At 46.1% G+C, this 16,123-nt stretch overlaps 1 protein-coding gene and 2 long non-coding RNA genes across 5 annotated transcripts in view; 2 read left to right on the top strand and 1 right to left on the bottom strand.

Moving 5' to 3' along the window:
* LOC121039680 (uncharacterized) lies at positions 1–1,138 on the top strand. Its single transcript, XR_005794928.1, has 3 exons — positions 1–223; positions 416–660; positions 992–1,138. It is a non-coding gene; the product is annotated as an uncharacterized LOC121039680 (long non-coding RNA).
* A 6,899-nt stretch (positions 1,139–8,037) lies between these two features.
* Positions 8,038–16,123, top strand: part of CENPU (centromere protein U) — a 41,587-nt gene continuing 33,501 nt past the window's right edge. The window contains exons 1-4 of one of the 3 annotated variants that reach the window (XM_040489918.1): positions 8,122–8,168; positions 11,169–11,217; positions 11,651–11,749; positions 12,554–12,671. In XM_040489918.1, the coding sequence (XP_040345852.1) occupies positions 11,684–11,749; positions 12,554–12,671 (184 nt within the window). In that variant the 5' untranslated portion in view covers positions 8,122–8,168; positions 11,169–11,217; positions 11,651–11,683. Of the gene's footprint in view, positions 8,169–11,168; positions 11,218–11,650; positions 11,750–12,553; positions 12,672–16,123 lie in introns of all 3 variants that reach the window. The other 2 variants (XM_040489919.1, XM_040489917.1) reach the window with 2 other exon arrangements.
* LOC121039681 (uncharacterized) lies at positions 8,089–9,756 on the bottom strand. Its single transcript, XR_005794929.1, has 2 exons — positions 9,652–9,756; positions 8,089–8,322 (listed from the first exon to the last, which is right to left on the bottom strand). It is a non-coding gene; the product is annotated as an uncharacterized LOC121039681 (long non-coding RNA).

Raw genomic sequence — 16,123 nt, 5'->3', positions numbered from 1 at the left:
CCAGGAGGGATTCCAGGGCCGCCACTGTCTTGCTGAGGCTTTCTCCTATCATCTGTTGGATGTATCCACTCCCCCTTTCCTGCTGCCCAGAGTGGCAGCTGTCTTCCACTGGGACCACTGCACCGGCCTCTTCGCTGGCCTCCTGCCTCCTTGTCTCTGTGTTGGTCTCTACTGACTCACCCTGTTTTCCTCTGCTTTGCAGCAAGGATGATTTTTCTAACTCGTAAGTCTTATCGTGTGGTTGCCCTGTTTAAACCTTCAGAAAGTTCCTGTTGCTCCCAAGTCTGAACTGCTTAAAAGACTTAGAGGAGGCCTTCTCAGACTTTACTGTGCCTCAGATGCCCTGGGGATCTTAAAATGCAGATGCAGATTCAACACGTTGGGCGCTGGGCCTAAAATTGTGCGTTTTGAATAGGCTCCCCAGGGGATGCCAGCGCTGCTGGTCTGTGCAGGACATTTTGAGGAGCAAGGAACTGGAGGACCCCTGCTGATGTCCCTAGCCTCGTCTTCTGCTCCCTCCCCAACTCTGCTCCAGCCACGCTGAACTTGTGCTAGCTTCCGGAATACGTCACATGCTCGCTCACCACTGGGCCTTTGCACATGCTCTGTCTCCCTAGAGCACGCTTACCCTGGCCTACCTGGCTCCTGCTCCTATTCCAGGTAAACTGTAGATCCCACTTCCTCTGGGAAGCCTTCTCCCATTCTCCAAGCCTAGGAAATAAAGAGCCTGGCATGCTTGTGGCCTGGCAATGGTGTGAGGTGGAGAGGGAGGGTGGTTGGTAGTGATTTTCTTTATGCTAAGTGACAAGGTTAAAGGGGTGAGCAGGCTGGCCTGTGAGAACAGGGTGGCAGCCAGAGGGTAGGGGTAGCTGTTTACTCTTACAGAAGGTTCCAGAAAGAAGGTTTTTGTGTCACCTGGGGGTTGGAGAGGGAAGTACGTCTGGCGTGAGGTTGTCTGGCTGATGGTACTCTGGCTCTTTTCCTTCCTCAGCTGAGCAGTGAAGGATCCCTGAGGTAAGGACTCCAGTTGCCCTGAACTCCGTGAACAAGGTCAGCTGCACAACTGTGTGTCCTCAGGCCACCCAAAAGTCGTGTCAGAGAGCAGGGACATTAAAAGGATGAGAACTGTTTTCAGAAACTTCTTTTTCTTCTTCTTTTTTTTTTGGGGGGGGGGACAGCTTGAGAGCGAATCATAGAGACAAAGAAAGTTTCTACTGTAGAGATTTTATTTCTCTTAATTTTCTTACCAAAATCTCTTCCTCTGGGGTGTTGTGTTGTTTTGTCTTTCTCACTTGTGCGCTCATGTGTCCCTTTCGCAAGTTTGAGTCATAAAATGAATTCCTCTGCAGGTTGGAATCAGCTATTGCTTGGCCAGAGAAATCCTGGACTTTGCTGGAATGGTCCTGCCAGGCTTCCTGCACCAGACGCAGCCCTGCAGGGAGCTGGGAATGGAATCTGAAACATGTGACGTTGCAGGTCATGATGCAGTGGTCAGGCATGTGATCTCAGCTTGGCTGCGGGCAGTGCCAGTTAGGTCTAGAAAAAGTAGGACGTTGGTTGCACGGCAAATAAGTTCAGTAGTGGGTATCAGAGCCAAGGAAACGTCCGAGAGCTTGTGACACACAGAGGGATCGAACGTCATCGCAGTTCGCGGCAATGGAAAACTCTTTCTGCCCCCCAACTGAAAAATACACCGCGTACTACTTCCTTTCTGAATTTTATTTCCTCTTTGTCATAAAGGGAACGTCCAAGCCGAGGTCTCCTCCTTCTTGGCCCTGGCCTTGCCCCGCGGGACGTTTTCAGTTCGTTTCGCAGCGTCATTGTTACAGATGGTGAACAGTTGGTCTGTTTACCACAGATAACCACCTTAGTTTCTTCCCAAAGAGAGCTGCCAAGTTCAGTGGGTTATTCCTGTGTACCCAGTAATTAGTAGGTGCTGCAGGAAGTTAAAAAAAAACACAGAAGGGAAATTTGAGAAAGAAATTATTTCCTTTATTTTCTTTCCCACACGAGAATATCATACCCTTTGCCTTCAGGGAGACTTAAAGGCATGAGCTTGACGTATAAGAGAGGATAATGCACATGACAAGGAAACATGAGTTGAGCAACAGGTAGTTAAGAGACGTAGCCTTACTAATCTTGAACAGACTTTGAACCAGAAAATGTGAACTCTGGTCTCCAATTACATCTTCAAACCTCCAGTCCTGGTCTTCAGCTGCCCTCTGGTGGCCACGGTTCTGAACAGGAAATTCCACAGAAGAGCTCCCCTGAAAGAAAGCAGAGGCCCAGTAAGAAATGATAAGCATGTGTGTATGTATGGATATGGATGTATATGTAAGTGTATATGTAAGTATATATGTAAGCGTATACCTAAATGTATATGAATACTCCATATTCTTTACCTCTTACCTTCATGGTAAACCTGTAAGGTAAATAAGAATATTCTCACTTAAAAATCAAGCTAATAGGGGCACCTGGGCGGCCCAGTTCAAGCCCTGCGTCGGGCTCTGTGCTGACAGCTCAGAGCCTGGAGCCTCCTTCAGGTTCTGTGTCTCCCTCTCTCTCTCTCTGCCCCTCCCCTGCTCGCACTCTGTCTCTCTCTGTCTCTCAAAAATAAATAAAGAAATGAAAATCAAACTCATAATTCCAAAACATGAAGTTAATATATACATCAACCCATTTCATGGGGAAGATATATTTCCACAGAGGAGTGTCTGTGCCCAAGCATTCAGCTCATCCTGAGGTCCAAGATGTTTTGTAGTTCTTTATTTTCTACATCTGTATTATAAAAGCCATCATCGTGGTGGGGTTTTTTTGTTGTTTTTTTGTTTTATCAAACTTTTTTTTCTTTTTAGGGAGAGAATGGGAGCCGAGTAGAGGGGTTGGGGCGGGGAGAGAGAGAAAGAGAGGGAGAATCTTAAGCAGTTCCACGCTGAGTGTGGAGCTCAGTGCAGGGCTTGATCCCACAACCCAGAGATCATGACCTGAGCCGAAACCAAGAGTTGGATGCTCAACCTGCTGAGCCACCCAGGTGCTCCAATAGTGGTGGGGTTTTTTTCACTGTCCAAACATGAAAGTGTGTTACATCACGCTCCTCCCACTGTGATGTCCTCCAGAATTTCTGCAATCACCTGTCCTCTGCTATCCCCCAGCACCCTCTGGTTGTTCACAATGCCCAGGCTACTTACAGGGCTCCAGACCTTCCTCCCTCCACTCCTGTGTGTTTAGCCCTCTTCCCACACCCATGCTTCACCCGTCCTGGCCACTGTCCCTAATTCTTCCCAACCTCCCTAGGTACGCTAAGATTACAAGGTTGTTGATTTTAACGAGCATTCACAAAGGGTTAACGGCGATGGAAAGAGTGCACACAACGCACGCATCTGACAATAGAAAATACGGTAAAAGCTTGGATTGCGGACAACTTGTGGCTGGGAGTGTTCCGCAAGACGAGCAAACATTCCTCATAAATTTTCACTTGATAAATGAGCGATGTCTTGTAATATGAGTAGTACGAGACGCCGGATGTCGCATGATCACAACCGAGCCAATGGTTCCTCTCTCTCTCTCTCTCTCTCTCTCTCTTTCTCTCTCTATCTCACACGCGTGCGCTGTGGGACTGTGGGTGATCATCTCCCACGCTTGGATGCTTGGTCTCAGGCTGTGGTGTTTGCAGAAATCAGTGATCTTTCAGAACATTGGAAGGTGCCCACAACTGGCACTTGTGTATTTTATGTCACTTCCAAGCACCTATGGCCAGTCCCTTGTTTTTCCATCCAAGAGTAAGCTTAGGAATGCTTTGCTTCCTTCTAGGTCAGGCTGCCTGCAGATATAGACCCTTTCCTTTGCTGTCTTATTGCCAGTTACATGAAATACAGTAAATGACAAGAGTTTATTAATACTGTATTGCAGTCAACATCCGTTAGTGATAGTGAAAGTCTCCTACACAATAACCCTCCTGTGTCTTGTCTCTCTCACACCAGCCATGAAGTTTGCAAACAGAAGTGCAGGTTAATTTGTTTATTTTTCTTTATATTTTGTATTTTCTTTGTTATATTGTATTGTATTTCAGTACTGTAATCATTTTTATATGAATATTTTTGGGTTGTGTAATGAATCATCCGAATTTCCATTATTTCTTGTGGGAAAATTCGCTTTGATATACAAGTGCTTTGGATTATAAGCATGTTTCCAGAATGAATTATGCTCGCAAACCAAGGTTTTCCTGTATTGATGGGCAACGGCTTCCTGAAAAAGTAATCTGCCATTGTCTTCGTAGTTTCCCAGTGACCGCATCTTCCCTTGGCTGCAACCTCTCTGATCTGCTGGGCTTTTCTTTTTCCCTTTACTGATCCTTCTCGCCTCTCGAGCCGCTGGCCTCCAGCCCCCACACTTCTGATACTTGTCTTAGGCCTTCGCGTTCACTTTCTTCCACCCAGACTGGGCTTTACACCAGAGCAACTGGGAGTCTTGTCCATGTTATAGCATTACTTGCTTCATCATACCACGCGCACCCCAGAGAGCCTGGAATCCGCCCCATTTCCTCTCCCCTTTATTCACCCAATTTGAGAATCGCTGCTCGAATCTGACAGTTTAACCGAGAAGGCAGCATGAGGGAGTGGAACCAATGTGTTTGGTATTAGAACACCTAGGCTGAAATCCTGCCTTACCTATGACAGATGAGCTCTGCAACCAACCGTGGGCAAGTTTCTGCAGAGGAATTGGAATTGCCTGTCTCCACAGCATCCATTTCTTGCTTTCCCAATTTCCAACCCCTACCCACCACCCCAATCCCAGTAGGAATCCATGTGGTTCCGGGAAGTTTGTGAGTGTATTCCAGTTCTTTGACCCCAGGAGTTGATCCAGAGGTTGTTTTTTTGTTAATGTTTTTGGGTCAAGGTTATAATCCCCAGTTGCTTGGTCAAACACAAGTCTAGATGTTGCTGGAAAGGGTTTTTTGTTTTTTTTTTGTTTTGTTTTTAGATGTGATTAATATATTTTTTTAATTTTTTGTAACGTTTATTTATTTTTGAGACACAGAGAGAGACAGGGCATGAACAGGGGAGGGTCAGAGAGAGGGAGACACAGAATCTGAAACAGGCTCCAGGCTCTGAGCTGTCGGCACAGAGCCTGACGCGGGGCTCGAACTCATGGACCGCGAGATCATGACCTGAGCCAAAGTCAGCCCCTTAACCAACTGAGCCACCCAGGCGCCCCTTAGATGTGATTAATATTTAAATAAGTAGACTTTGAGTAAAGCAGATTATTCTCCACAATGTGGGTGAGCCTCACCCAATCAGTTGAAGGCCTTAAGAGCAAAGACTGGGATTTCCCAGTGATGAAAAAATTCTGCCTCAAGACTGCAGCCTAAAAATTCTGCCTGAGTTTCCAGCATGCTGTCCTGCAGAATTCAGACTCAAGGCTGCAACACCAACTCTTACCTGAATGTATAGGCTGCTGGCCTGCCCTCTCCAGTTCAGACTTGCCAGCCTCCACAATCGTGTGAGATAATTCCCGAACACAACTCTCTCTCATGTAGATGTATATAAATATTCCATCCAGAGGGCTGAACCTCTTCCTGTATTAACAGTTGGGTACTTTATTTTTTAAATACGTATACGTGAGAGAGAGATTTATTTTATATTTATAAATATACATACATATACATATATATAGGCAGTGTGGGTGTGCACGCGCCTCCTATTGGTTCTGTTTCCCTGGAGAACACTGACACATGTAGGTATGTCACCAAAACCCCGTTAAAGCTTAAGCTTTTTTCTGGGAATACTGGGACATAGCTACTCCCTTTGTTTTGAATGGTGGAGTCCTGATGTGAGATTTGGAACAGCTGCTAGGTGCAAGCTCTGGGCTCGGATCCTAAGATCTAATGCAGGCACTACCTCTTAGCACCTGTGGGACTGCTCCTTCCTTTCCTCGTATGCGAAGTGGGCTTATAGTGCTCACCACATAGGGTTAGGGAAAGGTTTAAATGGTTTACTACTTAGAACAGTGCCTGGATCATAGTAAATGCTCAATAAACGCAAGTGTCCCTGCCAATGCTGCTGCTGATGTACACGGCCTGATAACAAGCTGATGTACAAGAAGGGCAAGAAAATGGCCCCGTCAGAGCCCTGACGGCTTCTCAAACCTCTAGGTCAAACTGTCGTCGCTGTCAAAGCCATCCTGCATCTGGGTTTTTCAGTGACATAAGCTCATAAACTCCTTTCATTTTTTTACACCTATTTGGGTTTAGTTTTTATTTCATATCCAGTGCTGAACATCTTCCCGTCTTCACGGTTGGGCAGTTTCTTTTTTCGGATCCACAAGTTTGAGACCCATGGCCCTTTTCCCAGAAAATGGAGCTACCTGTCGACTCTATTAAGAGTGACGAGTTTCAGTGGCTCCAGGAACCCCATTTCGAAACCCGTCAGCAGGGTGGTACCTTCAGTTCCTGAAAGGTGATTTATTCCCCTATGGCAACTGCCCAAATGATTCCTGGGTGAGGTGATTTCAGTGAGGAGGAATCAGGAAGGGACTGGGAATGATGAAAAGATGATGGTCTTAAGGGACATGCAAATGAAAAACATAATAGGATACCATTTCAACTCACTAGTTAGGTAAAAATGTAAAAGTCTTAAAAACTCTAAGTGTTGACATGTATATAGAGCTAAGGGGACTTTTATATACTGCCGATGGGGGATGTAAACTGTAATCTACAAAACAAGGTATAAAAATTGGCATTATCACGTAAAGCTTAAAACATCTTTATTCTGAGGCAATAATATTTCTACCAGGTCTATCCATAGAGAACCTCTCAGATATGTGCCATATGAAACACTTATAAGAATGTTGGGCACTGCATTGTTGATCAGAGCAAAAAGACTGAAACAACCATACACAGGGGGATGGATAAATGAAATGTGGAGTCTTTACTTAAAGCATTCCAAAGACAATGAAAATGAATGAACTACAGCTACATGAATCGATGTGGCTAAATCTAAACATCATAGCTTTGATTATGAGCACTTGCAAAGTACATACTAAATATCATTTATATAAAGTTGAGAAATACACAGTAATAAATACATTCTTTAGGGATTTACCAAGGCTGGTGGAATGATCACGATTTATTTTCTAATGCAGTGGTGAGTACATGGGTGTTTCTGCTTGTCTTTACGTTATACATGTTATATTCTTTTGTATGCATGAAATATGTTCTTTTTATTGTGATAAAATCTGCATAACATCAACTTTAGCTTTTTAACCATTTTCAACTGTACACTTTAGCGGCACGCACTTAGGTCCAGGCACGTTGTTACACAACCATCCCCTACTATCCATCTCCAGAACTTTCCGTGATCCCAAACTGTGCTTTTGGCATCACAGCCACGAAATCATTGCCAAACTCAAGGTCATTAAGTATCTTTGCTCTGTTTTCTCCTTAAAGTTGCATCATTTTCCTTTTTAAGTCTAGGTCTTTGACCCATTTTAAGTTCATTTTTATTTATAGTGTGGTAAAGGCCCAACATTCTTTCGCAGAATAAATTTGTAAACAGAAAGAATCGGAGAATACTAGCTCCAGAAGGGGCCCTTCCCATTTACAATGAGGAAACTAGAATAGAGGTGAAAATAACAGGCCGAGCTCACACAGCTGGCTAAAGGGCGGCAGCAGAGTCAAACCCTGCCTTGTTGGCGATACATCGTTCTCACTGCCCAGGAGCCTAAGCGCCGGGAGCTCCCACCCGGGTTTGGACCGGGTACCCACAGCAGCACCGCGCAGCCTGGTTTCAGCTCCGGCTCCTCCCCTTCCCCGCCCCCTGGGCGGGCCCCTACGGCTCCGGAACTGCCGAGTTTAGGAAAACGGGCGCGGGCGCGGGGAAAAGCCCGGCTAACTATTGACGTCTCAGGGACCATCAGCAATTGGTTGGAAGGCGCTGACTCCAGATCCGCTTTCCTACAATCCCAGCCGGGATTTCTCAGGCGCTCCAGGACCGGGAGGACCCGCGGGATTAAACGGTCCGGGGCGGGGCGGGGCGTGCGCGCAGGCTCGGTCCAGATTGACCGCTTGGGGCGGCGCGCGGTTTGGCGGGATTTTTCTGGCTCCATTTACCCGCAGAGCCTTGGACTCGGATGGCTCCGTCGCGGCGGGTGCGGGGCCCGGGGCGCGGCGGGTAAGTACTTCGGTTCGTGCGGACGCAGCCCGGGCACCGGCGTTTACCTCTTTCGCTTCCTGCCGCGTTTTGTGCCTCTCGGAGCTGTTCGTGCTGCGTAGCGAGGCTCCCTGGCTCTGCCCCTGCGGAACTCTCTCAGGGTCTCGTCTTCCACCTATAAAATGGGAATATTAGCCCCAAGTGCATAGGGTGGCCGCGAGATTTAAAGCAGTTACAGCTGAAAACTGCCTGGCGGGTGGAAGAGGTTAGCTTTGTGTGCGCGAGTGTAGGCTGAAGCAGGCTGGAAGTATTTTGAAACAAAATATCCAACAAATAACTCATTGAGCCGCCTCCTGCTTGCCAGACTTTACATTCTAGAAAGTTTGTCCTCTGGCTGGCGGTCAGGATTCTTATTTTCGAGACCCTGCCGTGTTTGTAACACGAACGTTAAAGCTGAACCAAATCTCCAGCCGGTGCACCAAGCTGTCGCTTGTTACTCTTAAAAAGGGGTCCAGGATGGGTCACGCAGTTTTGTCTTAATCAAAAAGGGCATGCATTTAAATATAGGCTGCCAAACTGCTCTCCAGAATGTTATTTTTTTTAATTTTTTAATGTTTTTATTTATTTTTGAGACAGAGACAGAGCACGAGCAGGGGAGGGGCAGAGAGAGAGGGAGACACAGAATCCGAAGCAGGCTCCAGGCTCTGCGCTGTCAGCACAGAGCCCGACGCGGGGCTCGTACTCACGGACTGTGAGATCATGACCTGAGCCGGAGTCGGCCGCTTAACCGACCGAGCCACCCAGCCGCCCCCAGAATGTTATTTTTAATGGGTTCGTTGACAGTTGCCCTGCTGGCAGTGTCTTGAGCGCACCCGAAGGCCTGGTGTGGTCCTAGCTAAAGGGATCTCTGCCTGCTATGGTGGGGACGCAAGGTCATACATACACATGTCCAGGAGTTCCTCCTGGGCTGTGGGAAGACTCCCTGTAGGAGGTGGCATTTGTGGATGCAGGGTGACAGCGGAATGCAAGCCAGGCAGAGCTTAGGGGAAAGCCTGGAGCAGGACAGAGCAGGGAGGTGGAATGAACTGAGACTAGACTCCTGTGGGGACTCTTGATGGTGGGGGAGAACCAAAGACTCTCCCGATGGAGAGTCCCACTCTCTCCATGTGTGTGTATACATACAACATTTTTGCCTTTGAGACTCTTGAAATCTGTTCATCCCTCTCCCCCAAACTCACTGGTGCACATCTACCAAAACTTTTACATACGGTATCGCAGAGGTTTCCATCTTTGGAAACAGCACCTTGCTCCTACCCTTAGGGAAGGTGGAAACTTGACCTTTTTTTAAGCACAGAGGAGGCAAGAGCCAGGGGTCAAAGGAGGATAAGAAGTTCTGCAATCTGGTTTCTAGTCCTCTTTCTGTTACTTGGCTGTGTGACCTTTGATAAGTCACGTAACTTCTTTTTCCCGAACCCTGGAATCATAAATGCTGTAAAATGAATACCTGGTCTACCTTCTTCTTTGGAACGGAGAATCAAATAAAGCAGTGGTCCTTAAAGTGTTTTTAGAAATGTGCATTTGTTAGAAACGCAGCAGCTCAGATCCCATCCCAGGTGGATGGAATCAGAATCTCTGGGGTGGGGCCAAGCAGTCTGTTGGAAGCCTTCCAGGTGATTCTGATGTCTTAAGTTTGAGAACCACCGCTCTAAAGAGTTCCACGGTTTTGTTTACTGTGACTCACAGTAATGATGTTTTACATCCCAATTAATACACACGTGTGCACCACACACTTCTAGAACAACAACAAAAAAAGGTTATGAAAATCAAACGTTCAATGCAATCTTACATTTTCTATTCTTTTGTATTTCCTTTTTGAAAATACAGAAGAAGATGTTGAGGGAAATTCTGGGGATGTGGGTAGAATTTGAATATGGACAGTAGATTATATGATCCTATCGGTGTTCATTTTCTTAATTTGGAAATGGTACTGTGGCAATGCGTGATAATGCTCTCTTGGGAAAGGCACACTGAATTATTTAGGGGTAAAGGTGCACGTTGTCTCTAGTCTACACACACAGAGGGCGTATGAGACAACATGTGAACAGTAGGTGAACGTGGGTAGAGAATATACAGAATGTTCTTGGAATTCTAGCAAATAAAACATTACTCAAAGAAATATTGATTCCGACACGCCGGACTGATTTTGCTTTCCACGAATGGTGCCTGCACAGCAAGTCGTAGAGTCAGAGAGTGAGTAATGGTATCGTACCCAAGTACCCCCAGTGCCGTCCTGCGATGCCTGGTGCACGGAGGATCCACGGTACATGTTCACTGGAAATACTGTTTCCCCCCCCCCCCCCCATTTCCAGTCTGTATTTTAGTCACTGTTGTTACATCTTGTTTACGCCTGTTGAAGATCTGCAACTTTGTCCTTTTATCCCAGTGCCCAAGGGAGGGGCATTAGCGGTGGGAAGGGGAAAGCTGTGGATTTGAACTGCTGGAAATTTTGACGCGGGCGGCTTCTTGGCTGTGTGCCGCTTTGGGCAAATTTACTCTGCAGATGGGGTTCACTTCTACTTTATAGGACCGTTGGAGCTAAATGAGGAAATATACGTGCAAGAGCCAGGCACAGGCTAGAATGGGTGTCGGGTGCCTAGTAAATGCCAGCCTACTTCCCTTTTGCTCTATTCTGCTGAAACTGTCAGTCGCTACTATGACTTGTCCTCAGGGGAAAGGAAAGTAGGATGAAGAGTTTCTGTGTCCCTGAGGTGGAGAGGTGTGCGATTTTATACACCGGTGATATGATTTGACCTGTAAAAAAAAAAAAAAAATGTGTGTGAGAGACAGGTTCTGTGTTCCCAAAGGATTTTGCCATAACCTGACTTTCTCTGGGTGCTCACTCTCTGTGCAACTGATGACAATAATCTGGGGGGAAAAAAATGCTTCGAGAGGGTTGCAAGTTATGGTGTTTCCCCAGTTATTTTAAATATTTCCTTTTTGTGTGTTTTTGCTGTTCGATAGTGTGAGATCTTCAAAGAACTCTATAGGAAAAACACATTCCACGAAAGATGTAAGTTATCGTCTCACTTTAATATAATTATCTCATAACTGACAATACGAAATGATGAACGTTTTGTGGGGGGCTTCGAGTCGCGTAGACTTCACTCGGTGAGCTCAGCGGTCTATTGTAGTGAAAAGTGTATTCCTTTGCCTCCCACCTTTGCCAGTATATTACAAAAAATGATCCCTGGTAACGTTTTGAATCTTTTTTTCTGGGCCTAGGTTGGTTTTATTTTCATTTGGATAACTGATATCCTGTAAAAGTTTGTACAGCTTTCTGTGTTTTGCTCTTTTCACTTAGCCATTTGGCTAAAGTCCGGCATACCTGGCACGGAGTTCTTCAAGTTTTAAAGCTCCGCTCCCAGCCTGCCTTGGCGGGAAGTCCAAAGTGCCTGAGATGGCTTTCTTAGCGTTCCTGACTTCTCTCTTCTCTTGGAAGGCAGCTGGAAGCTGGAGGCTGATTTGCATCTCAGAGGATGGGAAGGCCTGTCAGCTCCCCTCTCTGGCATCCCACCCCCAAGTACTCCGTGACAGATTTTATAGTGAGGGTCTGTAAGTGGGAAAGTTTTTGCTTGGTCAATTTTACACCATCTCCTTTATATCTTCTAGAATTTCCTCATGCTTTCTTTTCTGTAAATGGCTTCCTTCCCCATTTCCCAGAGCTGTGATGGATTTGTTTTCTCATTTTCTGTATGTTTTGGTCTTTCATGAAGATTTGGGGTAGTAAATGTCATGGGGCCTGTGAGTATATTGAACCATAAACCCTTGTCTCTTCTTTGGGAGTTTTTACCCATGTGTATCCTTATGAACTTTCAGGTGCGTGGGGGAGAGGGCCCATAGCTTCCCCTAGATCAGCAGTTGGCAAACTATGGCCCGTGGGCCAAATCTGGCCTGCTCCCTGTTTTTGTACAACCCTGTGAGCTGAGAAAGATTTTTACCTTTCTGATTGGTTGGAATAAAATCAAAAGACAACTATCTCGTGATAGGTGAGAATGATACGAAATTCAAATTTCAGTATTCATAAATAAGGTTTTATTGCGACACAGCCATGCTTAATTCTTTCTGCAAGGTCACTGTCTGCTTTCAGACTTCCAGTGGCTGAGTTGAGCAGCTGAAACAGATGCAAAGCCTACTATATTGAGTCTCTGGTCCTTGATAGAATTTAGCCAGCCCCTGTCTTGGTTTTTCAAAGGGGTCTGTTTCCCCCAACTCCCCCCTCAAAAAGTGTTAAGGATCATTTCTTTAGGCAGCAACGATAGCAGGATTATCCTTTCTAAATAAATCAACTTTGTAATGTTCCCGGTTGTTACAACTAATTCAATGACTTTGACTTTATTCACTTTTAGAAAGCTGGCCCAGAGCAGAAGCCTACTAATGTATTTGATTTTCCCGATAATTCTGGTATCTCCAGCATCAGCAGACTGGGTGAACATGAGAAAGATGAAGAACCTTATGAAATCTTCGGTTAGTATTTTAAATCTTCATCTCAAAAACTTTAACGTAGTTTATCGTAAAAACTTTGGGCTAGTTACTAATAAAAATATGCATCGGGCTCTGTGCTGACAGCTCGGAGCCTGGAGCCTGCTTCAGATTCTGTGTCTCCCTCTCTCCCTCCACCCCTCCCCCGCGCTCTCCCTCTGTCTCTTTTTCTATCAAAAATAAACATTAAAAAAAAGGTTTTTTTTAATATGGACATCTTTTCAGATTTTAAAGATCAGCTGTCTGCATATGACTGTAGTGTTCTGGGGAGTACTTAATATTTTGAGTTAATTTTTCTCACTTTTAAGTACATTAGAAGTAAGAACTCTTTTTTTTTTTAATTTTTTTTTCTTTATGTTTCATTATTTATTTTGAGAGAGAGGGAGAGAGAAACAGAGCACGAGCAGGAGAGGGGCAGAGAGAGAGAGGGAGACACAGGATCTGAAGCAGGCTTCAGGCTCAAACCCACAAACCATGAGATCATGACCTGATCCAAAGTTGGACACTTAACAGACTGAGCCGCCCAGGCACCCCATTAAGAAGTCTATTAAACATTTATCAAAGCGGAACTCTTCTAGGAGCATTTGTCCACAAGCCAGTCCTAATAGGACACCTGTTATAGTACTCTGTGGAAAGAGGAATATGAACTATACTTCTCACTCCATATGACCACTCACACCATAGAGTGATTCAGTAAGGGGTTTTACTTAGAAGAGGGATAATTTTCCCTTTGCGGAAATACACAGGCAGAGGATGCTTCGGGAGAGCCAGGGGGAGAGCTCCATCTGTGTTTCTTGGAGTGTGAGGAAAGCAGGGCTGGCACCTGGTCCAGGTGGGACTGCTTCTGTTCACTTCACTGGCCACTTCAGAGGTCAAAAATGAGCAGAACTTGGGCACCTGGCTCAGTCGGTTAAGCGGCCGACTTCGGCTCAGGTCATGAATCTTGCGGTCTGTGAGTTCGAGCCCGCATCCGGCTGTGTGCTGACAGCTCAGAGCCTGGAGCCTGCTTCGGATTCTGTGTCTCCCTCTCTCTCTGCTCCTCCCCTGTGCGCGCGCGCTCTCTCTCTCTCTGTCTCTTTCTCTCTCTCTCTCAAAAATAAATAGATTTAAAAAAATTTTAAAGAAAATACCTCCTTTTCAGTGGTACATTAGTGTGGCCCCCAAATTGCACAACCGTCACCATTGTCTGTTCCAGAACATCCTAATCACCCGGGTGAGAAACTCTGTGCCTGTTGGCATTCAGTCCCCACCCGTCCTCCCCCCCCAGCCCCTGCCAGCCATACACCTCCTTCCTGTTTGTGCCTCTTCATACAAATGGAGTCCTACTCCGTGTTCATTTGTGACTGGCTTCTTGCATTTAGCAGAGTCTTTTCACGGTTCCTGTGTGCTGTAGCAGGCGTCATACTGCATTCCTAAAAAATGTTTTAGCTCCGTAATCCGTTGTTTGTTTGTTTGTTTGTTTGTTTTAAATTTTTTTTTTTAACGTTTTATTTATTTTTGAGACAGGGAGAGACAGAGAATGAATGGGGGAGGGTCAGAGAGAGAGGGAGACACAGAATCTGAAACAGGCTCCAGGTTCTGAGCTGTCAGCACAGAGCCCGACACGGGGCTCAAACTCACAAACCATGAGATCGTGACCTGAGCTGAAGTCGGCCGCTTAACCAACGGAGCCACCCAGGCGCCCCAACCATTTTTAAAAGTACATTTCTGTGGCATCACCACGCTCCCGTTGTCCTGCAGCTGTCCTCCCCATCCCCCCAGAACCTCCCCTCGCCCCTAACTGAAAGTCTGTGCCCATTAAGCCACACCTCCTCATTCCCCACACCTCCCAGCCCAACTTTATGTTTCTATAAATTTGACTGCTCTAGGTGCCTCCTTTGAGAGGAATCAGACGATATTTTTCCTCTTTTTTTTCCACTTAATTATGTCTTCAGAGTCCCCCCGTGTTGTAGCCTGTGTCCGAATTTCCTTTTGAAACCGAGTAATATTCCATCCTGTGTGTATGTCCAATCATCTGGCAGTGAACGCTGGGGTTGCCTTTACCTTGTGACTATTGGGAATAATGCTGCCATACACACGGGTGTTCAAACATCCATGGGAGTCCCTGCTTTCACTTCTTGGGAGCACCTACGCGGAAGTAGAGTTGCTGGATATAAGGTAATTGTGTTCGCTTTTTTGAGGCCACAACATTCATTTTACATTTGCACTAGTAATACAGTTTCTCCACATCCTCACTTGGGGTTTTGTTTTGTTTTGTTTTTTGATGCTAGCCATCCAAATGGATGTGGAGTAGTATCTCATTGTGGCTTCGAGTTTTATTTCCCTAGTGACTAATGATGCTGACCATCTTTCTATGTGTCTGTTGGCCCATTTGTGTATTTGGAGCTGCCTATTCAAATCATTTATCCATTTTTAAATTGGAGTATTCATCTTGTTAAAATTGGGGTATCTTTATGTGTTGAGGTGTGAGGGTCCAGTTTGCATGACTGGTTACACACGGAGATTCAGGATTGGTTTGTTTCTCTTTTACTCTTTGTGATGGGCAGTAGTGAATAAATCCCTTTGCCTAGTTGAGGGCAACACAGAGTATATTACTGATGTTAAAATTGTGCATGGACGTGTTCACTGCTTAAGCAACTGTCTGTCTGAACCCATGCCGTTTAATCCACACCATGGTGCTTACACTGCCACTGCCGGACTAAAATTGCTAAAATTCAAACACAAGTGGTAGCTTGGCTCTTACCAGGCACCCCCCCCCCAACCCCCACTTGCAGCAATTCAACTCTCCCATTCCTGGCCGCCTCCCACCCTCCCCCAAGCTCTCCCCTCTTGCCACCAGCCCAGCCCCAGCCCCAGCCCGGTGTGTTGAGGTCTCTCTTTTTACCTGAGTAGGTAGGAGTGTTCTGTTCCCCCCAGGGTCTCTTCTGTGCCTTTCCACCAAGGCCATTTGGTTGCCCTCCCTTTGATCTTGCTTGCTGAAGTTAGCTCCTTGTGCTAGTGAAAGGCTCAAACGGTGCAGGGGAAGAGAAGGAGGGAGAAGACTGGAACCCTTCCCCAGAGGGCCCCCTCCTCCCAGCTAGGAACTTGATGAGGTTCTAGAGTCCCGTGGGCCAAGCCCTGTAAGCCTCGGAGCTGATCACGAGTGTAGTGATCTCTCAAGTAGGGCCGTGATGCTCTGTCAGGTGAGGACTGAGAACATCAGGCTTCTTTAAATTTCTTTTATATCCTTAAAAAATTTCCAGATAGCATGTAAATACAGTAATACAGGTTACCACTGATAAATGCCCACGTATTTACGAATGAAATCGTTTAAATTTCTCATTGTTGAGGTGTGAGCGCAAGAACATTCGGGAAGGAAGTAGCCTGTGTAATTGGTAGCCATTAAAACTGAGGTCGCCGTTGTAAGGGAACAAACTTAAACGCTGCCCAAGCTGCCA

The sequence above is a fragment of the Herpailurus yagouaroundi genome, unplaced genomic scaffold, assembly GCF_014898765.1.
Source record: "Herpailurus yagouaroundi ecotype Mexico unplaced genomic scaffold, PumYag 181, whole genome shotgun sequence".
NCBI classification, from domain to species: domain Eukaryota; kingdom Metazoa; phylum Chordata; class Mammalia; order Carnivora; family Felidae; genus Herpailurus; species Herpailurus yagouaroundi.
This window is presented reverse-complemented; position numbering and strand designations above follow the sequence as displayed.